Genomic DNA, 26,227 nt, shown 5'->3' with positions numbered 1-26,227 from the left:
TTTGAACAAAAAATGAATTGACATAGTGGTTAAATTTAAGGAATAATTTAAAATATACCATTACCTGTAGAGAGTCTTTATTCTGAGACATAATTGGTTGGCTCATGCTATGCTCAACCTCAGCCTGGCCTTCATGCTAAACTTCTTGAGTTTGAATTAGAGGTGGATTACCATTAGGTGCAGCAACTTGAGGTGGTACATCAACAGGTGAAATAGCATGAGCAAGGTTCACAATTGGAGCAGCAGTGGTAGGGGCAGTAGGGTTGGAATTACCACCTATAGCAGCTGCCACTTCTTCAGCCTCTCTTTAGACAGTTTCTCTTGGTGTGAGCTTTTTCGCCACAATAGCGATAAGAAACTTCTTTATAAATCCTCTTCATCTTGGTCTTTTGCTTCTTGCTTCTATTAGGGCCCTCATTGGCATCCTTTTTACATTTTTTTAGGTGCTTCTGGCATCTGTTTGAATTTTAGAGCTTGTGGTCTATTGTATGAAGACTTCTCCCACATTACTTGGTCAGGAATAGGGGTTTAAATGGAATGCATATATGTCATTATATGCATCCATTATCAACCACTTGTAGTAAAATTCATCAGGACATTTTCTGGCTTTAGCCAATGCAGTACAAGCATGAATATAAGGCATCCCTGTACACAGAAATACAATAGATACAACCAGTAATAATTAAATATATTTGTTTCAGAAAACCAAAACATGGTAATATATAAGATGAATCTTGATCATAGAACAAAAAAAAATTATTAACTACCGCTTAGCTGACTTAGATGGTCGTTGTTCTACAACATAATCCAGTTCAGAGACTCCATGTTCATAATACACATGAGGAACTCCGTTGTTTCTCTCTGTAAAGATGCACATTTTTAGCATCTTATTGTCATTAGTCATGGTCCTCAAACCAGCTGTCAATGGCCTGTTGAGAACCAACCATCAACATTGCTCAACCCTGATTAAAAAGCATCCGAAGTGTTTATATCTAACCCAGAAAAAAATTTGTTCTCTTTAGTATGTCAAACTTCCATCTTTATTTCTGACAAATGATCCTCTATGGTGATATATAATTTTAATGATCAACAACTAGAATTAGTGTGCTTGACATATATATATATATATATATATATATATATATATATATATATATATATATATATATATATATATATATGAAAATTCATTTAATAATGATGTTAACATAACTATATTAATCCATGAATTAATTAATAAGTTATTATATTAGTGCAACTAAGTAGAATTCCCAATTTATTTCACCACTAAAATTTCAATAATAAATATAAGTAACCAACAAAAGAAAATTAATGAAAATGTTACAAACGTGACTTTTAAATAAGCACTAAATCATCCTATGACGAAAATGTCTTCAGTTTTAACTTCTAATAAATAATCTACAAAATTCACCTCAATGATTATCCAATTATTCATGTGAATTGAAGAAAGAGAGATGGAATAAAAAAAAAAACATAATTTGACTACTCTTTACCATATCTTGATAAGGTTAGACTTGCTAAAACAGAAATTGTATTGTTATTATAAGACAACAACAGACAAAAAAAATTCATTAAGAAAATTATATCAACTACTTTATATATGATTAATAATTAAATCTTGTGGATCAATTACTCTATGTTACAAGATGCAAGAAACAATTGACTTACTTGACTTGGCTATATATAGAGATCAAGACTTTGATGAAACTGCACCTCTCTTCTAATTAAAATAGAGGAAGAATTAAATGTAGCATATTGCATATAACAATCTGATTCTATCCTTTTATTTCTTAATACATTGATTATCAAACAAACACACCAATGCCGAAATCCTAACCCAAAAATACTCTCCTAAAATACTCAAAATCAAATTAATGGTATCGAAAAAGGTAATGATCAAACATCTAACTAATAAGCCAAGAAATTAAATGATAGTAACTGAAAACATAAATACTAACAGAGAATAAGCACAAAAATTAACATTATACTAACATGCAAAGAAAAATGCATTTAGTTAGAATGTATAAAAAAAAGAGGAACCAAAAGTGAAGCAAAAAAAACAAAGCATCATCATAGGTATAGAAGTTTTTTCTTCACTATTTTTCTTACTTCTAACTCAGTCAATGTAGGTAAAAAGAAGACAGCTGGTGCAACGTGAAGTGGTTGCAAAGAAGAGAATCGCGACTTCAACGAATTTAATGAGTCCGACTCACAACAGCGCTATTGTAGACAAGAGAAAGAAGAAGAACAATCCTATTACGGGCAGAATATGGTCTAGTGCTTGTTTAACTAAAACGTTTGCCATCTCAAAACGTGATACAATGTCGTTTTGGACTATTTGAGCGCCAAACCAAAATGACATTGTTTTAGTGGAGTCCAGCATGGCATTTTGTTGGACATGTCTGGTAATATCTCCGTGATGGAAACTACTGTAGAGACTAACGTGAGTAAAGTTTGTAAACTTCAGGGACTAAATAAAGGCAATTGAAACTTCAAGAACTAAATTGAGACTCGAGTGTAAGTTCAGGGCCAAATTGAGTATTATCTCAATTCTCAATGAATTAAATAAAATCTTTTGTTGATTAAACGTAAAGTCGTAATTCCTAATCCTGTCAACTTTTAGATCATCGCAAAAGTGGGTTAGAAACCAAGTCTGAAAACTCTTTGGTTTCTGCCTCTACAACTATATAAGCAATTGTGAGGATTTGGTCAGGATTCTGAACCATTGGTTTAAGTAGTCGGCCTCCATAGGGTGTCTTAATAAAACACCCCCTAATTCCAATCATGGGCCTCCATACCATAACACTATTTTTTCAAGCATCCAAGTACATATTGAGTTTTTCAAATGTTGGTCTCATGTTCCTCCCTGACAATAGTGTCTCAAAGACAAATTAGGGTGGTCTATAAACTTGCAAATGGACCGAAGACCCTGGATTTGATCGTAGCAATTCAGTACAATAATTATAGAGCCTCTTATGTTGCTCTACATATGTTCCATGTAACTCATCTAGTACAAACAGCTTCACCCTATCCAATTTAGACTTGTTTAAATCTACATTTTACTTGCTATATGCATTTTTTATAGCTGTTACTTATTAGGTTGAATTCCTCCAACAATGCAAAATACCTTATGGGAATTTACATTTCTGTTCTTGTTCAGCTTGAGTAAACCCACGATCATATGCAATATCTAAAGATGGATAAATTCTATGTTTAATTTAGGTATGAAATGGTGTATCTAGATGAGCTTAAAAAATCATGTATTGAATGTTCCACTTTTATAAATTATTAGAATTCAGTAAATAAAAATAAAAAAACGCTATAAAAAAATAGTATTGATCAAGGGCCTCTTTTAGGAAGCGAACAATATAAAAAATACAACTAAATAGAAGAAAAAAATATAAAATTAAGGAGGGGTCAAATTATAAAATAGAAGATTTTATAAGTAAAAGTTATTAATTTGAAGAGGCAATTGCCTCCCTTCCTCTATATTAAGCTCTACTCCTGGTATTGATAGACTTTAATAAATATAGATTATTATATAAATAAATGAGTAACTATTTTTAGTTTTATATAGCATATTTAAATAAATAAATAAACACAAAATATATTAATATATACAAAAATGATTATAAATATTTTTATTTATTAAAATTGATAAATATGGAGTAAAAATTTTAATATATTAAAACAAATTCATATTAAGATGTTACTTTTTGTTACAACATATAAAATATAAAATAATTAAATTTTATTTTATATTATTTGACAGATAATAGATTATTTCATATTGAAATTAAAAAATATCTTAAATAATTATAAAACTATATAAATATTATTAAAATGTATTTTTATTTAAAATATTACATATATAATTATATAGAAAAGTTGGTTTATAAAAACAAATTTAACAATTTTTAACTTTTTTACTTGTCTTGTTTATTCTTACGAAGAGATGATAGAAACAGAAAATAAGCAATATTCTTGTTTCTTTATTATTTTTAAATATCTGTAGCAATTCGTCTGATTCAGCTAGAACATGTATATGAATAGCTTCAAGTCATTATAATTTCTACTTTTCAAAGAAGTAAGTTCTATAATGAGTTTACAATCATTTTCATTTTTTGTTTTTTAGTGTTGTTAAAAGAAGTAAATTTAGATTAATATAAATGAGTAAGAATATTTTTAAATATGTATATGTCACCCATAAAAGTCCTAACTTAGAGAGGTGATTCACCATTACAAGCGTTAATGATTTGATTACATTGAGAAATATCATTTATTACCTTGTAGTGAAGTCGATTAGAAAATGATTTAACGTTCTTTACTTCCAGAAAAAGTTTTGAAGATCTAACTAGAGAAAAAACCAAAGAAAAAAGGCTCAACTACTAACCATGAACCAAGTGAACGGAAAAGAGGTTTTAAAGGAGATCCATCAACGAGAATTTAACTTATAGAAAGAAAGAAATTGATAAAGACTTGTGCTTATAGCTGGGCCTACTAAGATAGGTCCAACCCATATTCGCACCGAAAAATGAACAACTCTCATAAGTGGGTCACACAAGGTTAGACTGACTCAGATACAAGTCTCCTAATCCATATCCAACTCGACTTGGAAAGCAAGTCAAATGCTCTCCCACTATTGGTTATCAGTGGTGATAACCAACTCAAACATGGAGTCACTTCACACTTTGTAAGAGAATAACAATCCATTATCATTTAAAGTCATCTTCAAAAGATGACTAGATTACATTTACAACTCTATAAATATCTCAATACTCAAGATTTTTTTAATCTAATCTAACCTTAAACCTACTAAAACTTTTGCAGACTTAAGCATTAGAGTCTCTTGCAAGTATTGTCCCACTATCGTCCCGACAAACAATTTAGAACCCTCACCCAAAGAATTTGTTGAAACCTTTTCCATGGTCATTTTCAAATGGGGGATGGACCTACTTGATCCTTTCCCACAAGCGCAAGGGCAGGTAAAGTACCTGATAGTCGGAATCGATTACTTCACGAAATAGATAAAAGCTAAATAGTTAGCTTCTACTATAGCTTGACAATGTCGGAGGTTCCTATGGCATAACATTGTGACCAAATTTGGGGTTCCTTTAATTCTCGATTACAACTGACAATAGCACTTAGTTTATCGACTCACATTTTAGGAACCTGGTCTTTGAGCTCAAAATCAAGCATTAGTTCATCTCACTCGAGCACCCACAAGCAAACGGTCAAGTTGAGGCAACCAACAAAGTCATCCCCAATAGGCTTAAGAGACGACTCAGCTCAATAAAGAGGGCATGGCACATGGGTAGAACAACTTCCACATATACTTTGGGCATATCGAAAAACTTCTTAATCTACTACAGGAGAATTTCTTACTGACTTACCTATGGGGTAAAAAACATTATTCCAATTGAAGTCAGCGAAGAAAGTCCAAGAGGGGTCTTTTACAATAAAGTAAGGAATGCAAAGAGCCTCCAACAGGAACTCAATTTGCTACCTAAAGTCAGAGAAAAAGCTCGGACCTAAGAAGAGGTGTTCAAACAAAGAATGACAGTCAGATACAACAAAAATGTCATCAAAAGAAGCTTTTTTGAAAATGACCATATCCTCATAAGGAACAATATCAAACTAACCCCACTCAGGGAAGGGAAACTCGTAGCTAATTGAAAGGGCCCTTACAAAACCAATTTGAAGTTTTATCCCATTGGATTTTATCGAATGAGATATCAAAGTAGAGGCTAGGAGTTACAACTTGTAATCACTCTTAGTAGTAACACTAGCCTATTCATTGTAATCGTTCAAAGTGTTAATGAAAGCACTCTTCTTATTTATTATTTGTCTAATTTTTAACTAAATTTTGAACCAATAGCGACAGTAGTTGCAATGGCAACAACCTCAACCTACCTTTGTTGAAGTCGTTATAAGGCTTTGGAGGACGAAGTCATTTTTTCTGCAATATGAAAAATAACGCTAAGTTATTAAAGTGACATATTAATAAAAAAAACTAGTATACAACTATCCACATCGAAGCACTAACTTACTAAGTTATGTTTCTACATAATTCGGCGGTTTTATTATCAACATTTTGGCGTTTAGGAAAGGATGCCTTCCCCAACACTCCTTCAACAAGTCAAATACGACAATGTCTTCTTCAATTGGACATTCTCACTTGACTTAAAAGGGACAACTTCTCTGACCTCAGCCAATATAAACTATAGTGGTGTGTTCTCCTCAGACAAAAAGAAAGGTGTGACACTCTCCTTGGGAACTAATTTGAGAAACTTATTGTTGAAGTCGTGAAATGAACCCTAAAAAATCTAGAACACCTTGATAAACTTGGAAGGATGTCCGCTGCTATTGGCCCCTAACACTAAACGGTGTAGTTAAATGAAAGAGGAAGCAAAAAAGATGAAGAAAGGCCGAAGTCCTAAGAACCTAGAAACTATCTCGTAAGCTCGGTAAAATCCCATGAGCTTATGTGAAGTTAAGAAGAGAAAACTTTACAATCTATTAGGAGTTGGGATTGATAGGTGATAAAAAGGAGTTTCATTCCTATTCTAATAAAGAAGCACTCATATACGTACATAAAGTGAGGAGATCGGGGGTGTAAGGATGTGTGTATTGCAAACCCTTTCCTCGTCAAATGGAGAAATGACTTCATTGTTAGTCGCATCCTCCAACCTTCGAAAGAAGGACCCTATCACCTAGGATTCTTTTTAGAGAACCTTCATTGGACAATGACATTATTATGAGAACTTGTGGGTCCATCCATTCAAAACTGGCAGGTATCTCAGTTGGTAGCACATGAATACCCCTCCTTGCAATTCTTTTTCAGAGACCTACAAAATAGAAAGGGAGGGATTTGCTAAGATCTACAAATCTACATCAAGGTAGTGTCATCTATGACTACATCAAATAAATCTCTAAGAACAACCTCCATCTTGAAGAAGACGGAAGGGCCCCTGGAGGGGGCACCAAGAGTCACCTAGTGATTGTGGCGACACTTAAATTCCTTGGTGGCACAACAAAAATAGCCATTGATGCTATCATTACTACATTATCCACACAACCAAAAGAAGGAAAAGCAACCTGAAATTGAATAACTTGTAAGGAATAAGCGAAGATGGATAGCAAAACAAAGGGCGCAGAGTCACCAGAAAGTGAAAACGAGAGATAAAAAGTTTGACGATTTGAAAAGAAAGAAGAAGAATGAAGTTGTGAAAAAGATTATTCATAAAACATTTTAAGATAGGGACATTAATGTAAATTTAATCTCATTTTAAATGCTTTTAAATACTACCACGTTAATCAATGAAAACCAAAAGGATGCAAGAAGCACTAAAGCAATGCGTGTCCTTTCAAAATCACGATGAGTTTTAACCCGACTACGATCACATTGATACAACTTCTTCGATGATCTACTCTTTGACAAGTCATGCAACTACTTACCCAAGCTCCGACTTGAGGATCAGAACTCGGGTAGGGACTCTGTTCATACCTGAGTCTACTAATATAACCGACCCACATTTTCACCAAAGAACGAGTAGCCCAACAGTAGCGAACCCAATCTGTAACACCCTAATTACCAAAGCTCACGCTTCCGCCTGCGCGACTCTGATAACTCGGACACTACGATGACACTTATACTATTTAATACTAAAATATGAGCCTGTTTAAAACTTTAAACCGCAAAACCGCTCCCAAAAATACTTTCTTTCGATAACGTACATCTATAGATACCATACAACTTACAAAACTCGTCAAGAGTACATCCATATATATATATATAATAATGATATTACAAGCATAACCAAAACAATTCCTATCCCTCTTACAGAATATATCATGATAAAGGCGAGGGTACAATAAACCATAACTAAAACAATACAGAGCATCACAACAACAATTAAATAAACTCTTCGTGACTTCAGCGCCCATATCCTGAAAGGGAAAAAATGTAGGGGGTGAGAACATCATCCTCGAAAGGGTTCTCAGTAGAGGGTTTTTGGGAATTACTGTAATAGGATACGTGAAGATATATCGTACCAGTGATTAATAACCATCTTATGCCTCTTTTCAAAAACAATGGTTTACAATAAAAGTAAAGTCGGAAATCTTTTCTGAAAGAGGAACCGTTCAATTCTCAAAAACTCAAAAGCCTTTCAAAAAAGTTTATCTATGCTGAACAAAATAGCCTTTCATATTTTTCCAAACCAAAAACACAAAACCGAAACCAACCATCAGTCCATCTCATTTTAACCACGGCCCTAGGCCCAAACAATCCAACCAACAACCAATCACCACAATCCAACAGAGTCCCAGTTGCAAACACAAATAGGAAGTTTCAAGCACAAACAAACAATTACAGCAAGTAGAACAATTAGCAATTAATCACAAAGGCAAACCAAGTACAATATACACACCCAAACAATGTCACATAGATGCATATGATAAATGACTGTCCTAGTGGCTGATGATATCATCTGTTGGTTATAGAGCCAACCCGACAAGTCCTAGTAGCTAACCATTGGACTGTCCCTCTGTCGTACATCCTCAACTCGAGTTATACTCATCATAAACTTGATCATAATCATGATCCATATCCATCACCTTCACTGGTGAATATTTACGGGAGCGAGCTCATCCGGGGCTTTCACAGTGCCCGGCCACCCTTACGACATAGGGTCAGCAGAGTCTCGAGCCTCTACCTAGAGCACGTGGTGGCTAGCCACTGCTTTCTCCAAGGGATCTCGTGCCTCTGATAGTGGAAGTGCAAATCACAATTATCAATAATTCAACATATACATGCATTCATTTTCATCTATGGATCAACATCCATCTCAGCCATCCGGCTCACGGTTCAGTCCAGAACCAGCCAATACTCATATCATACACAACCATTCTGGCTCACGGTTCAATCCAGAACCAGCCAATATTCATAATCATACACAGCCATTCAGGCCCATAACAAAACAGCACTTCCACTATTCAACATCATTAAATTCATAAAATCGGCATTTAAGCCATAAATCACTTTTTCTCAATTCATTTCACTTTGAAATCGAGTTTCAACTCTTTTCAGCCTTGGCTTTAAAGATCTCATTTCTCAAATCATCTCAGGCTCATAAGCCACTTTTACTCAAGGTAAATTCCCCTTTTAAAACAATGCCACTCTCAACATCCTCTTTCCAAAACTTCCATAACCATGGAAAGTTAAAGATTCACTTTGAAACATTCAAAATCATCCATCCAATAATGGGATTTTATAACAAAGTTTCTCGTCAGAGTCCCAAGTCTTTAGGGGAGAATAACATAACTCATTTCGCCAAATTTATTTAAAATCATTAAAACCTTGGCCTTCCGATTTGAGTAATAAAATAGGATCTAAGCCAAACCGAGTCACGTAATCATTCACTTCTTTCAAATCCGTTTCCTTTACTTAGGCAAAACCAACTTCAACCCCCATGATAAATTCTAGAACATTTCAACTGTTCGAAATTGTTTTAGTCTTGCAAGAATTCAGAATTCAAAGAGTACTTAAAACCTTTCTCAAAACATTTCAAACTGAAACATGCCAAGAGACATTCAAGTTCTTTCAAAGTCATTGAAACTCCTCTAATTGAAACCCTCAAGTCAAATTCAAAGGCATTGCCCTTGTCACATTTAAAACAGCCTTAAAACATAAGTTTCATCTAAATAACTTTCTCCTGAAAGAGATACAATGCCTTTCTTAAACAGCAAGACTAAATCACAATTTCCTCTTTAATAATTCATTTCAAAAGCATGAATCATCCTTTTCTTGATAATTCAAATAAAATAGTAGAAGCCGTTAACTCATAAGTTTTCGAATAACATTTCAGTAAAGTCCCGGATTCTACCAGAATTTTGGCAGTACCTCCCCTAAAACTTGGATTTTGCCACCCGGTTCGGGTCCCAACAAAACAGTCCACAATCCTTTTCAACAGTCCAAAATCCAAAATCAGTTCAAGGCAAGCCAAAATCCAACAGTCATCTCAATTCCATATTTCAAGAAAACCGTTTCAAAAATCAAATCATTATCAGCCGAATAAACTCATTTCTAAAGTTTCAAAGAAACGGTTCAGTAACAATCATTTATCAAAAACCGGATCATTTGAAGCAAGCCAGGCTGAATTCAAGAGTGTATTCTATTTTCCACATTATCAAGAAAGTCAACTCAACTCAAATCAATTCCCAACGGATCAAACTCGATTTCAAAGCTTTAAAAGAATCAACTTGAAAAGCATTCCATTTCACAAAATTGCACAACAATCCATTCATCGAAACCAAATAATAATCCATTCAAACATATAATTACATTCATCCAGGACAATCAACATCACAAAAGGCTTATACAATCACCAAATACATTGTCTCACATCAGTATTCATATGTAATAATTCCAATATATAAAATATAGTTTTCGGAAAGCGCCCCTACCTCAAAACGCAAATCCATAATCCAAACGCCTCATAAGTTCTTTTCGCCTCAACTCGAAATGACGGCAACCAACAACTTGGCTCCACTTGCTTCCTCCACAATCTCAACAACTCTAATCACAACATACAACAACCGAAACTCAATCTTATAGCAATTAACGCCACAAACCTCAGCGTATGATAACAGAACAGTAACCAAAAGACTTTCAAATCGAAAATGCTTACCGAACCGAAGGAGAAACGGCTGAACCAAAACGGCGACGGTCTCCGAACCGGTTCGGCAGCAGCCCGGCAGCCACCTCAAGCGGCAGCGGCGGCAAATTCCGATCACGACAACTGAAACCAACACGCAGCGACTATAGTATTCCCGGAATTCAAAAAAGACAGAAACCACAATTAAAACCCTTACCGGCAAACTTTTCCAGCGACGGCAGCAGGGTCTCAAGTGGCAGAGGCTCAGCCCGGAGCTCCGGCAGTGATCCCGGAAGTCGCAGAATCACTCCCGGTGGTCAGAACACAGGGGCGCAGTTCCTCCTCCGAACCGCGACACCTGCGGCGGCCTGAATCCTTTTCTGGCGACGGTGAGAACCCCAACAGCACGGTGCGGTTCACTCTGCTCCATAGCACCGCGGCGACCAGACCTCCAGCTTGCGTCGACCTCTCTCCCAGCGGCACTCAATCTCAGCCTTCCTCCCCGACGCGACGCGGCAGCGACCGGCGCAGTTCGTGGCCCCATGGGTGACGGTAGTGAGGCACGAGCTCCCACTCTCCTCCGACGCGAACTCTCTCTCTCTCCTCCCTCTGCCCTTCGCACGGTTCTGGAGGTAACGTCACGGGTCGGCGGCGACATGGTTAGGTCGCGACAGCAAGGCGCGGTGGCGGCGGTGCGAGTCCATCTCTCCTTGTTTCGCGAGCTCGGCGGCCAAGGCAGGACGCTGACAAACCCCATTTGTAGGGTTTATCTTGTATTGATTTTAGGGGATTTTATCACCTTTCACCCACATTTATTCAATTAAATAGCATGGTTTTGTATATTCTCCTTTAATTGTGCTTAAGAGTGAAAACATGCTTTTTAGGTCTTAAAATAAATAAATTTAATTCACCTTGATTCCATTAGATGCCTTGATATGTTTGTTAAGTGATTTAAGGTTTAGGAGGCAAAGATTGGATCAAGGGAATGAAGAAAGAAAGCATGAAAAGTTGGAGAACTCATGAAGAAATGAAAGAACCGAAAAGCTGTCAAGCCGACCTCTTCGCACTTAAACGACCATAACTTGAGCTACAGAGGTCCAAATGATGCGGTTCCAGTTGGGTTGGAAAGCTAACATCAGGGGCTTCGAAACGGTATAAGATTTGCCATAGTTGCTACACGTATGATGGCGCGCACGCACAAAGTACGTGCACGCGCCGTTGCTGCCACCTGGTTCACTTAAAGCAAAACGTGGCCAGCGATTTTAGAAGCCTTGTGGGCCCAATCCAACTCATTTCTGATGCTATTTAAGCCAAGGATTGAAGGGGGAATGGACATACTTTCATACTTTGGATCATTAGTGATAGTTTAGTTTTAGAGTTAGTTTCTAGAGAGAGAAGCTCTCACTTCTCTCTAGGATTAGGATTAGGATTAGGTTTAGTTCTTAGATCTAGATTTTAATTCATCTTCTTCTACTTCTATCTTCTCAATTCCTTATTGTTACATTCATTCTTCTTCCATTCTTTTATTGTAATTTTCTTTATGTTGTTCTTGTGTTTTTGTTATAGATCTACTTTTGTTTCTTCCATTTTCTTTCAATTCAATAAGAGGTAATTCATAATAATTGTTCTTCTTTGCTTTTCTATTATTGATCTCTTGCCTTTGTAGTTAGATCTCTCTTTAATTCTTGCAATTTATGTTGTTTACTTTTATTGCCTTTTATGTGTTTGTTGAAATGCCTTTTCTAGATATAGTATAGATTTTGTTCCTCTTGGCCTAGGTAGAGTAATTAGTGACACTTGAGTTATCTAATTCCTTTGTTGATTGGTAATTGGAGAGATTGCTAATTGGTTTGGAGTGCACTAAAGCTAGTCTTTCCTTGGGAGTTGGCTAGGACTTGCGGCTCAAGTCAATTCATCCACTTGACTTTCCTTTATTTAGTAAGGGTTAACTAAGTGGTAGCAATGAACAATTCTCATCACCATTGAGAAGGATAACTAGGATAGGACTTCTAATTTTCATACCTTGCCAATAGCCTTTTATAGTCGTTAGTTTATTTTCATTGCCATTTACTCTTCATGCTTCTTATCCAAAACCCCAAAATAACTCATAACCAATAACAAGACACTTTATTGTAATTCCTAGGGAGAACGACCTGAGGTTTGAATACTTCGGTTTATAAAATTAGGGGTTTGTTACTTGTGACAAACAATCTTTTGTATGAAAGGATTATTATTGGTTTAGAAACTATACTTTCAACGAGAATTCATTTGTGAAATTCTATACCATCAAAAAACCAATCATCAGACGCATCGGCGGTGGTTGTTCCAGGCGGACAGTAGCGCACGATGGAGGTGGCGGCAAGGGCCCCCTCCCCTCCTTCTCCTCCGATTACCTCTACTCCCCCTCAGATCTCTCTTTCTTTGTTCCTTTCTTTCAGGGAACACAAGGGAAACTGTGTGCTGTTGCTTTGGGGAGAAGGGTTTCGGTTGCTGAGGGCTAGGGAGCTGAGTGTGGGCAAAAAAGGAACCGGGTCGAGTAACGGGTTACTGGGTTAGGGTTTCCTTATTTTGAAAATTAGGATTAGGGGTAATTTGGTAGTTTCGAATAAAATTGGGAATAATATAATAATTGAAACTCAATTAAATCCAACACTAATTATATATTGAAAATACTATTTGTTCATTAATTTTACAAATTATTTTCAATAAAATGCCCAAATCAAATAATTAGAAATAATATAATTAATTTCTTCATTTTCCAAAATAGCAGTATTAAGAAATCATGTAAAATCCCTATTATTTCATAATTGCCAACTTTATAATCTAAATATAGAAAATAATTATAAAATTGGATAATAATCATAATTCATCTCATTCAATAAATCAAAACTTGTCTTAATTATCTTTAATAAAATAATTTCTAAAATTAAGACTATAAATAACTATAGGATTTGAGATTTGATCATAATAAAAATTTTCAAAGGTTTTGGGTCTTACATAATTCATGTAACCTCATCCACGCAAGTTGGACTGACTCGGTTACAAGTCTCTTAACACGCATCCGACTTGATTTGGAGAGAAAGCCAAATGTCCCATACTTTGATCATCACAACTAAAGTGATAACCAACTAAAACATGGGATAACTTTCCATTCTGTAAGGGAATAACCACCTATGATCATTTGAAGTCATCCCTAAGAAATTACTACATCACATTTATAATTCTAAAAATACCCCAACATTCGTATATTTTTCTAATTCAATATCACCTTAAATCCGCTAAAATTCTTCATACTTAAGTATCAGAATCCCTTATAAGTACTTCCACCATTATCTAACAAACAAGTCAAAATGCTCACCCAAAAGCATTTGGACCATACGTCTAGGCTGAAATTCACCTTGATTTTAAGTAACACCTTAGAACAACTTTCATGTAAAAAATATATGGAGAAAGTAGCATGATTAGAACTTAACCATCCTTAATTAACCTACTATTAGATACATTCTTTCATTTTTATAAGTTAAGTGTAGTGTCAAATAATTTTCACATGCAAAAGTAGCTAAGCACTAATTAGTTAGAATATCAGTTATAAAAGCAAGACTTTCTGATATTGACATATAGAAAGTAAAAATTATGGATGAAGAAGTATTTTTATAAGTAGTATTTTTAAATTTTATTTTTGTAAAAAAATTATAGGAATTTGAAACATGATTTGACTCTTGCATATTTCTGTCTCGCCTCAACTTGATTAAGTTGGGTTAACAATAAAAAAGAGATATAGTATAAATTTTTTCAATTTTGTTCTTAAAACATTGTGATTGATTATGACAAATACTAGTATCAATAATTTATATTTTCATATCTTCTCTAGTTTTTGCTTTTTATAAACATAAATGTTTACTTATATTTCTGTGTTAAAACAAGTGAAAACAATAATGTTACTTATTTTCTATTTCTATTCCTTAAAAATACAAATAAAACCAACCAGAAAAATTTTTAAGAAAGAAAGTGAGCCAAATAAAAAAATCTTAATATTTTCATGTATTATATATAATATTTTAAATAAAATACATATTTATAAATATTTGGATAAAAATTATATTAATAATATTTTTAATAAAGGTAGTTGTTTAATATTTTTTAATTTTTTAACAAAACATTCTAATCATATGTCAAATAATATAAAACAAAATTTATTTATTTTATATTTTATAAGTTGTAATTAAAAATAACATTTTAAAATGAAATTTTAATATTATAAAATTTATTGCATAATAATTGATTATAATGAATAAAAAAAGATTTATAACTTTATGTATTTATATGCTTTATATTATTTATTTAAAACAAAAGGTTACAATTGTCATTTTAAAATATTGTATATTAAACATATTTATTTATTTGTTTATTAATATATTTTATATTTATTAAATTCTTTTAATGTTCTTCTTTCATAGCATTTTTTAATTTTTATTTAATAAATTCAAAGTTCATAAAAGCAGTGCTCCCATGGGCGCAAAATTATTTGAGCTGATTTTAGACAAACAGTCACATATAACCTTGAGTTTCCTTCTTTTTTTTTTTCGTGAAGCTTTTGTATTTGTATAGTAAAATTTATGTAATTTGTAGTTAAGAATTTCTGTAATTTTAATTTTGTCCATGTAAGTATTTTGTGTTCAACTTCGCAAATTAATTTGTTTCTTAACTTGTTATTGAAATTTTTGTGTTTCTTTGTTTTTTTTTTAACTTTAAGAAACAAATTTTCTTGTAAGAAATCTTCAATAAAAAATAAATTTTTTTTAAGAAAACAAATAAATCTGTAGATAGAAACACAAAAATTTAGTGTCATTTATGACTTGTTTTTGAATTTCTATGTTTATTAAAATATAATTATGTGCTTAGCCATTGAAGTATATTATATATCATTGTGAGTTCTTTTTTTTTTTTACTAAATTTTTGCGTTTTGTAGTTAAGAATTTTTGTATTTTTTTCATTTTATCTATATAATCATTCTGTGTGCAACTTCACAATTTGATGTGTTTAGCTTCACAATTTTTTGTGCATTTCTTGTTTTGGTTAATTTTAGAGACAAAATTTCCTCTAACAAATGTTTTGGGGAAAAAACATAGAAAGTTTTGAAAAAATATACATAAATTTATGGATGAAAATGCATAAATTCTACATTTCTTTGCTTCATATTTTTTTTTGTTCTTCTTCTTCTCTTCCTATTTTTTCACTTCTCTTCATTTTTTTTATTTCTCTTTTTTTTTATATATTTTTCCTTTGAAAAAAAGAGGAAAAAAAACAAAATAAAAAAAAGAGAGAATATAATTTGTTTGAGTAAACCTTTACAAAAAGATCTTTTACTACTAAAATTTTGCCAAACATATTAAAATACTCTAATATTCTCTTATTTTTTACTGAAGGAGTTATTCATATAACACTCCCTATACGAAAATATACTCCAATACAAACGCTTTTAAGAATAAGAGTGATGCATGTAAGAGTTACAAACTTTAAAAGTTCCCCCCCTTCTTTGTGGCTTTCATAGCAATGCATGTAAGAGCCTATCTATGATAATTGCAATTTTATTTTACACTCAATAAAGGGTTTATTCTTCACTCTGCTTTCTGGTTAGATTTCTGTTTGAAATCAATACATAATAATAAAACCAAGAGAAACCTCCAGGACCCCTAAATTTTTTTAACTCTTTTGGGGTTGGAGGTCGAACTTTGTACAAATCCTTATTTGAAACTACAAAGGAACATCAGAAGGGTAGTCCTCTGGATGCTTCTTGACAATTTCTCTAAGTATTCTCTCTTGCTCCTCGAGGTTCGATGGTAGTCGGTCATAGACGTCGTTGAATAGGTCGCTGAGCGGAGGTTTTTGTGCTTTCTCTGCCACCTGGATAGCTTGCATCAACTGAGGGAAGAAACTTTAAGTAAAAAAAAAGTTGTCTAACTAGTTTGGTGTGTGTCTAAAGTGGAACTAGCAAAATTATAGATGCGAGTTCAAGAAGGTATTTTTGTAACTCCAATACGAATGGACAAAATAATAATCTTATCGTGGTCAAGGATTTGATTACTAGACGAATCACATTATACAAACCTTGGAGATCACGAAGGCCAAGAGTCCAACTCAGATTTGATTACTAGATGAATCACATTATATAAACCTTGGAGATCACGAAGGCCAAGAGTCCAACTCAAAGGCAAATGTAATGACTTACTTGAAAAGCGGAAAAGCCATATTCCTTGTACTTGAGTCAGATTAACATAATGTGATTCTTTCAATAATAAGGCCTTGATGACTTGATAAGATTACCATTCTTTTCCTTTTTATTGGAATTACAAAAATATATTTTTGAGCTCGTACCATTATAATTACCTGCTTCCTCACGCTGCTTCTAAGCTCCGATTCATTGTGATCACTCCACCAACCATTCCTTTCAACCCATCTTTTGAATCTATTCACAGGATTTCTTTCCATCTTCCAATATTCAATCTCATCAATTGGCCGGTACTTGGTTGAATCATCTGATGTAGAGTGGTGTCCTACTCTATAAGTGAGAGCCTGGAAGTTATTTAGTATAGTATTTGTCATACACTTAACTGCTATGATATAAAACAAATGCAAAATTATCTTAGCATGCAAGGAGATCACCCCCACCTCGATTAGAACTGGTCTTTTTTCTTTGATCGCAATTTCACGAGCAGTATGAACTGCGCTATAAACAGCAAGAGCATCATTTCCATCTACTCTGATGCTCCAGATTCCATAAGCCTGTCCTTTCACTACTACTCCATCACCTATCCAAACAAGCATAAAATAAGCTTATAGGTGTTATAACTATTTGACTCAATGCAAATTCTTCAACAGGGAGAAGAATATATTGTATCTTGATGGATCTTGGGCCAATATATAATTTAGAATTAATTAATGCTGTAAAAATTTTAGAAAATTTTATTTTGGCCTAATATTATTTTTTGATTAAGGTTATCTTACTAACCTTATTTATTTATGGAATAAACATGTAATTAATATTGATGCAAAATAGTAATATGTCAAATTTTATAAACACCATTTCTAGAGGGGGGGGGGGGAACTCCATAAATAATTTTGAAAAGATTTAGAGGGGAAAAAACACCATACAGACCTGAACTTGATAGGATTTAAGCTCGTTGGAGGTACGTAACTCATTTTTCAGAAAAACAAATTCAGAGAAACAATTGGCAGAATTTGAAAAGAAGAGAAAAAATGTACTTCGAAATTGTTCTTCTACTGGTGTACTGATGGCCCATCCATTGTTACGGCAGATAAAAATAACTGGGGCATCCATTACTGCAGCAAAGTTCAAACCAGCATGGAAATCACCCTGCAATATTTTAAGAGAAGCAAAAAAAAAAAAAAAGCGATTATTACTTATTTTAAGAGAGATTGTTCACCATCCTTTTTACAGACCTCACTGGTGCCTCCGTCGCCACAATAAGTGACTGCACACGCACTTTTGCCATCGATTTTAAGGGAGTAGGCGGCACCAACTGCTTGAGGAAGCTGTGTCCTGAATTTCTTGCCAAATAACATTAGATTTATTCAGAGTGCATGCCACCAATTAACAATTTGATTGGAATGATTTTAATTTGTTCTTACGCAATGGGGGACGACACTGTGAAGTAATTATGCTTGTTAGACCCGTAGTGTATTGGCATCTGCCTGCCTTTTCCCAAATCACTTGTGTTTCCAAACAACTGGTCCACAAATTGTTGCAGTGTGAAACCGCGCCACAATAGCACTCCTGGCTCCCGGTACTAGCAGTTCCAACAGATTAGACATTTACATTGTCAACAAAGATGCATTCCAATATGTGCAAGCTTTATTAAAACATACACAAATATACCGTGACTGATTTTTTGTGTGCAGAAACATTTTTGTTAACTATGTTACATCTATATAAAAAATTAGCCACTAAATCAACTATCTACATGAATATATGTTGAAATACAAAATACACACTAGAAATTAATTAAATAATACATGTATTTATACACAAATATATGATAACTAATTTGGTGGTTGATTTTTGTTGTGCACGTAATATTTTTGTTATTAAAATATCTATGACTATCTTCTAGGAATATGAAGTTCAATGTGAATACTTAGTTAATAAATTATGAAATTATAACCATTAGAAGCTGAAGTACATTGGAATTTCAATTATTCTGTATGTACAGGAGATTCAAAATAGCAGAAAGTATGATACTAGAAACTATGAAAAAAAAAAAAGTTGAGCTCCAGTAGAGAACACCAAGTTTAAGATGGTAGACGAACCTGGGGCAGAATGACATCATCAAAAGAAAGTGCAGCTGCAGATGCAATGTTAACAGCTTCTTCTCCCATTGAGGTGAGGTAGAAGGAAATTCTTCCTTGACGCTGCACTTCGTAGAATATGCTGTCCATAGTTTGAAGAGTGACCATGTCCGAGTACATCTTCACAGCCATTTCTTTGCTGATCTGTACATAGTTGCTGTATTTCATGGGCATCCCATTGTCATCAAGAACTCTATAGCAAGGCACCCTTTTCTGAATAGACTCGGAAATGAATCTCATCTCCGAAGTGAAGGCAACTTTCCCACCAGGAAAATCAATGACCTGACAGAGTGAAAAGCTTTTAGTAAACTAAGACCACTCAAAGTTGTCTTTCTTTAATAAATCAGTTAAAGGGCAGCAATACTAACATATTATTTAGCGAAGTATTTTTAGTATCCAGACAAGTCCAAAAATGCATGTAATTGTTTCAACTAGGCCTAAAAAATGGTATTCTATACCAGTCATGCCAAAAGAAAACTTAATTTTAAAGCAGTTTCTAGGCGAAACAAATGGTCCTCCCAAGAAGTATTATATACAACTAATACAACAATGTCATTTAATAAAAAAGAAAATACTAAATAAACTTCCTCACAAAGTTCATCAATGTAATACGAAGATATTTGGGTGTAATACGAAGATAATCAAGTGTATTGTTTAAGAATTTTTTGTGTATGTGTACTGATAAGTTCTGCATAATTTAAAACTCTTTCTCTTTCTCCTCCTTATCTTGTTTCATATTCTCATAATTCTTCTTAGGAAAAAAAAATCAAAAGAAGAAAAAAATATATAATATTGCAAAATCAATAGAAAAATAAGAAAGAAAAAAATGCAGCAACAATAACTATAGTAAAAAAAGAGACGATAAAGATAAAACACGTGAAAAAAAAAGGAGAAACATAAAGGAGGAAGAGGAGGAGAAAGGCAGGATACAAAGAAGAACAACATAATTTCACGTACGCATTATATAAGGTAACATTTAGTTTGAGGTATTGAAATAGACACGAAGACTACCTAAGTGAATTTCAAAAAAAATATTCATCCCTTAATTCCATTCATAAGTGATTTTTGGTACTCCATGTGCACACTACTCAATTGTGATCAATAATATAATAGCAGGTATATCCAATCAATAATTAGAAAATATTATGTAGATATCAAAAATTAAATGTATATTATTTAATTTATTTTATTATATTTTATACTGTTAATTAATTTAATAATTAATTTTAGTATAATAATAATTAATAATAATAATAATAATAATTTATTTGAAATATGTTCAATTATTTAAAATTTTATTATTGATAAAGTTTTTATCACGTGTTTACTATTTTTGTTCTTGTTGGATTATGACCTGCCATTTAAATATTAAAATATTGATTTAAGAACATTCTAGCGAATTTTCATTGACAAAGGCACAATAAAATAGTACGAGATAACCATGAAAGAGATGTAATAAAAATAAAAGTTAATAAAGAGATATAATAAAATTAATAGTATGTCACGGAAACGACGACGGCACTTGTAACGAGATATAATAAAAATAAAATTTGAATTAAAAAATAAAATTGATTGTTTTTTATAATATTAAGTTTAAAAAAAAATTAAATTAAATATTAGAGATAATTTTGATAGATTTTGGTAATGTTAAAAAATAAAAAATATTTTTTTTGTCATTTAGAAAATATTAAACACTATCTCCATGATGGATAGATAGATAGTGGATAAGAACACATTAAAATTCAATAAGATAGACCTTTTTCAGACCTTTATGGTCCAAACAATTGAGACGTCTGCTGCGAGCCCTATCATATTGAACCAATAAATTATTAGGTGTACCTAACTTAGTTATATGGATAAGCTACGTAAGTTTTAGGTCCGGCTGGGCGTTTAGTTTTATTTTTATCAATCTTTTTCAAAATTAAAAAAAAATTGACTTCCATTACTATTTTTTTTAACAAATTTAAAAAAAGATTTATACCAGTTTAGATAAATAATTTAATTATATTAAACTCTTTTAAAAAATAAATTTAAAATACAAGAGCTTATATTAAAAATAATTTATTTTATATTTAATTTTTTATTATAAAAATATTTTTTTTATTTTGTAAGGAGAATAATAAAAAAATTTTATTACAGAAAAAGTCATATTTTTAAATTTTTCTATAAATATTTTAAATAATTTTTTAAAAAATCACAAATTATTTTTAAAAATCATACCAAATATTAATGTTATAACTTTTTATAAACTATAAATAAAAAAAATCATTTATAAACATAACCAAACTGGCGCTTAATCTGTTTTAGTTTTTCAAAAAATTTTCTAGTGTAGAATAATATTCTGTAAAGAATAAAAATTATAATTATTTTTTCAAAAAAAATGTACATTACACATAATATCTTTATTTTTTATTTTTTTCTATTATAAAAACTGTAATTTTCATTCTTCATTCTATTACACACAGGGGATTGATGACTCAAGTTAAAATTCAACCAATCATCTGTGTTTTGGATTTAGGTTGGACAAACCGAATTTTGAATAAAAGTGATTTTATAGAATTGATATTGGGTAGAATTGAGTTTGTGCCAATATAATTTATGTTTGATAATTTTTACTAAAATTAATTTTGATAAAATAAATATTGTTTGAATAATATTAATTAAAATCCTTTATAGATAAATAATTAATTAATTACTAAAAAATATAATATTAAATTATAATATTATTTTTTTAAAGTATATTTAATTTTTTTATTTTTTTTAGTATTTTTTATATAATATTTTTTATAATATTTTATTTTAGTATATTATAATTTTTTATTATTATAATAAAAATTAATATTTATTTATGAAATTAAAAATAACATATAAAAATTGACAATTTTTTAAGTATCTTTTTATTATAAAAATTAATATTTATTTATTAAATTAAAAATAATATATAAAATAACATATTTTAGTACTCTTTTTAAGTATTTTTAATAATCTTATTTTTATTATTATTTTAGATTCTAATTTTTTAGTTATATTTTTATTATTATTTATAATTAATTTTTTATTTATTTTTTTTTAATAGGAATAATAATACATATTAAAAAAATTAAAATAGTAAATAATATACAAAAATTAGAATAATTGTTTTAATATTCTAAGTATTTATTTAGAAAAAATTATGGAAAAATCAATAATAACTAGCAACAACCTAAACGTGTGTTCAGTAAACGCAAAAGCTGCGCTATAATTTCTTGCTTACTTTTGGGATGCAAAATCATGTTGGCGTTCACAGAATAAAAGTTACCAAACATCAAAGAACAGCATTCCAAGCACTGAACGCACTTTTATCCTCTCCAACGTGTTTCATAAACACACCCCATATCTTTAAAAACTGGGTTTGATTTCTATTTATCGTAAATGTAAAAATCTGTTATACACGTCCCTAATTAAATTTTTTTTACCAAAAATAAGAGACTCGAATTCGCGATTTCTTAATTGAGTACGAGGAGATTATGCCATTTAAATGAGATATATCAAATGTGATTAATATTTTTCACCTATATTTGTTTTTACTGGAACCACTATGTACACCAAAATCAGTTATCAAAATTAGTTATTAGTATAAAATATATGTTAGAATAAAAATATATATTAAAAATAATCAATTATCAAAATTAGTTATTAGTATAAAATACATGTTGAAATAAAAATATACATCAAAAATAAATTAAACTACACATATTTATACGTAAATATATTAATGGCTAATTTTGGTGTATAAATAATATTTTTGTAATTTTTTTACTTAAAGTATTAAGCTTTTAGCATCATCATCTCCCGTTAAATATTATGAGATCAATAAATATATTTATTTGTAACACCTGTATAAAAATTAGGACTGTTGTGACTGAAAATTCATGGATGAAGTGACTAATCAGTTTTTTATTTGTTGGTATGATTGGGGACCCTATGTTGGTTAAATATGTTTGTATTGTAGGAAAGGAGAATAGTTGTAGGTGATATTGTGAGGTGGTGGTTGTATATTGTGATCAAACTTCTTCTCCTCTTATGAGTAAAAAAGTCTTTTAAAACAATTAGCAAAATGAAAGACGCAAGAAGTAAAAGGACACTTAGGTGCGTATGGGTCTCACTAAACGGATTGTATCAAAAGCATACACGCTCTCAAGTGGGACGTGCAAATGAAAAGGGACTCAAAGTGGAATAATTGAATACAGGTGGAACTGAAAGAGGAGTAGTTATGATGTTATATATAGTTGTATGAGGGTAGTGGGTGGTATTATTGCAGGTGCCATAGGTGTGGGGAATGAATTTTATTTGGCATCATTGGGAGATTAATTAATTTTGATGGCTATTTTAAAATTAAAGAAATTAATTAACTAAACTGATTATCATAAACCATCTTACGAACTCTTCTCCCTGATTGGATCAAGTTTGTACTAAAAATATATATAAAAATAAAAATAATAAAAACTCTTACATAGTAGTCAATAAACAAAAGATGAACTCTTTCAAAGAGATGACACAATTTCAATAATCAGTTTCGATCCGATAACCAATTGAAGTTTATATTGGTGAATCGAATTAATCCTTGTATCACCAGTTCAGTTAATAAAAAATGTTTAAACTCGATGTAATCTGTTAAAAACTTTTTTTGGCTTAATTTTATAGATCTAAATGATTTAATTTAGTCTATTAATCTAAAGAACTAAAGTGAATTTCATATTTTTAAGAATAAGCATCTGGGCGGACGGTTAACAGCTATAAAGATTGGTAAGATAGTTGTTGATAACTATGTGAGAGATAATTAAGGGACTTTAGTATTTGTTATGATTATTTATTTCATAGATTGTAATATTTATCTAACTCTATAGACTTTTTTTTTAGAAAACAAACAATTAACTACAACTATAATCCGTATCTTAAAACAGTTGAAACGTAGCCGTAACTACACAAAAACATATAGAAATTGTTTGGATAATATTAATTAAAATCACTTTTAGATAGATAATTAGTTAATTACTAAAAAAATATAATATTAAATTATAATATTATTTTTTAATATATTTAATCCTTTTTATACTTCTTTTAGTATATTTTTTATATAATATTTTTTATAAAATTTTATTTTAGTTTGTTATAATTTTTTTAATAAAATTAATATTTATTTATTAAACTAAAAATAACATATAAAATAATATATTTTAGTACTTTTTATGAGTACTCTCAATCATCTTATTTTGTTTACTGTTTTGGATTCTAATCTTTTACTAATTATGTTTTTATTATTATTTATAATTAATTTTTTATTTAATTTATTATTTTCAATAGGAACAATAATACATATTATAACAAATAAAATAATAAACAATGAACAAGAATTATAATAATAAATTTCACAATATCAAACAAAAAAAATATTCTATAATTTTATTAGTACTCTCAGTATTCTTTTATTTAGTATTATTTTAGACTGTAAAATTTTATTATTTATGATTCCATTGTTATGTATGATTAGCTTTTTATTTACTTTATCATTTTTAATAAGATTAATAATTCATATTATAATAGAATTAAAATAACAAATTTAATAAAATAACCAAAGTATAAAAAAATACTAAAAATTCAAAAAAAATTAAAATATTTGAAATGACTTGAAACAAATATGAAAATTCTTTTGAAAAAAACCAATAATGATCATCAAATATGAACTCACGTTGAAGTGAACGCAGAAGCAACAATTTTTTGCTTCCAGTAAAAAAAGCAGCGTTCAAGGAACTTCAACACACTTTTATCCTCTGAAATGGGTTTGCCAAACACACCCATAATTGGAAACGAGAAAAGAAGCAAAAACTTAAAGAAATTCTTTATTTTCCGAAATCGTTATTTGAAAAAGTGCAGGGTCTAACAACTTTTGTATTTTATAACAGACACTTAATCATAAAAAAAATCATAAAAAAAATAAATGATCTTTTATTATTAGATAAAATTTTACATTATTAAAAATATTATTATAACCAATTAATGATTACAAAATACAAAAATTACTATCCCTAACATTTCTCTTGTTATTTTACAAAAACTCATACAGAGATGCGACACGACACGTGTAAAGAGATAACATTTAAGCCAATTATTTATATTTCTCATCAATAAGAGAGACAAAAAAAAAAGGGGTGCATGCATCTCCTGTGTTTCAAACTTTCAATGTCATTCTCCCCATTCTGTGTATCTCAAGATATATAAACCAAATTAATTAACTCTTTGACTCTAATGATAATAATTTGGTATAGTAATTAATGCATTACCTGGTTGTTATCATCGTCGTCGGTGACATAGTGCTGCAACTCCAATTGTGCCGCCTCAGCTTTTGTAGACTCAAACCGCCGCAAGAATCGAAAATGGTTGTTGATATAAGGCGCTGATGCTGCACATGGCCTTTTCATAAATGGTGATGAGGAAGATGAAGAAAAGGTAGGTGCTGATCCTATTCCTAAAAAGGCCAATTTTTTTTTGTGATGAATTAAGGTCCTGGACCTTTTGATCAATGACCAAGAAGATGCCATTGCTGTATGATTCAGAAGCGGGGAGGGAAAGAGGAGTATACACAAGTCACCTAAAAAGGACAAAGGGTGAGGTTTGATTGATTGATCAGAGTAAAAAGACAAGGGATGATGGTGGAATTAGCGTTCCAGTGTCACACGTAGCTTGTGGGAGTGATGAGTTGTCTGTAAAGACTAGGAGCTTTGCCGTAACCTATATGCTCATGGGAAACTTTTAGAATGGTGCCTATCTATGTGCAACTGCGTGGGGACACGTTGGATTAATTCTTAGCTACATCCCTCTAATTATATATCTACTAGTACTCCTTATCTTCTTTTTAGTCTCTACCAAGATTAGGCAGGAGTTAAACTGTCTTTAAATATCTATTCATAGATGTAGCTAGAGAGTAGAAACAAGTATCTGAATCTTATCCATCTCATTCGCATTAATTATTTTCATCCAAGATAGAGAACATTGAAATTTAATGTAAAATTAAAAAATAAGTCAAATAAATAAAATATGAGATCTTAATAAGATTTAGATAGTAAAATTATTTGGTTTAGCATAAAATTTATAAAATTAAGTGTTTTTTTTAAATCGTAATATCAGCCGATTCTAAAAGTTAA

At 31.3% G+C, this 26,227-nt stretch overlaps 1 protein-coding gene across 4 annotated transcripts; it reads right to left on the bottom strand.

The window, feature by feature from the left end:
- Positions 1-16,251: 16,251 nt before the first annotated feature.
- On the bottom strand, positions 16,252-25,960 carry LOC112703016 (2-oxoisovalerate dehydrogenase subunit alpha 1, mitochondrial). 4 transcript variants are annotated; one of them, XM_025754301.3, is made up of 8 exons: positions 25,367-25,960; positions 19,008-19,328; positions 18,330-18,487; positions 18,125-18,240; positions 17,943-18,020; positions 17,349-17,488; positions 17,067-17,252; positions 16,252-16,601 (listed from the first exon to the last, which is right to left on the bottom strand). In XM_025754301.3, the coding sequence occupies exons 1-8, from the start codon at positions 25,622-25,624 to the stop codon at positions 16,434-16,436; spliced, it is 1,425 nt and encodes a 474-aa protein (XP_025610086.1). In that variant the 5' UTR covers positions 25,625-25,960; the 3' UTR covers positions 16,252-16,433. The 4 variants fall into 4 exon arrangements, with proteins under 4 accessions (XP_025610086.1, XP_025610085.1, XP_025610087.1 ...); XM_025754300.3 differs by having other exon boundaries at positions 17,943-18,054; positions 18,141-18,240; XM_025754302.3 differs by having other exon boundaries at positions 16,252-16,583; positions 17,943-18,054; positions 18,141-18,240.
- Between the last annotated feature and the right edge of the window lie 267 nt (positions 25,961-26,227).

The sequence above is a fragment of the Arachis hypogaea genome, chromosome 7 (genome assembly GCF_003086295.3).
Source record: "Arachis hypogaea cultivar Tifrunner chromosome 7, arahy.Tifrunner.gnm2.J5K5, whole genome shotgun sequence".
Classification (NCBI taxonomy): Eukaryota; Viridiplantae; Streptophyta; class Magnoliopsida; order Fabales; family Fabaceae; genus Arachis; species Arachis hypogaea.
This window is presented reverse-complemented; position numbering and strand designations above follow the sequence as displayed.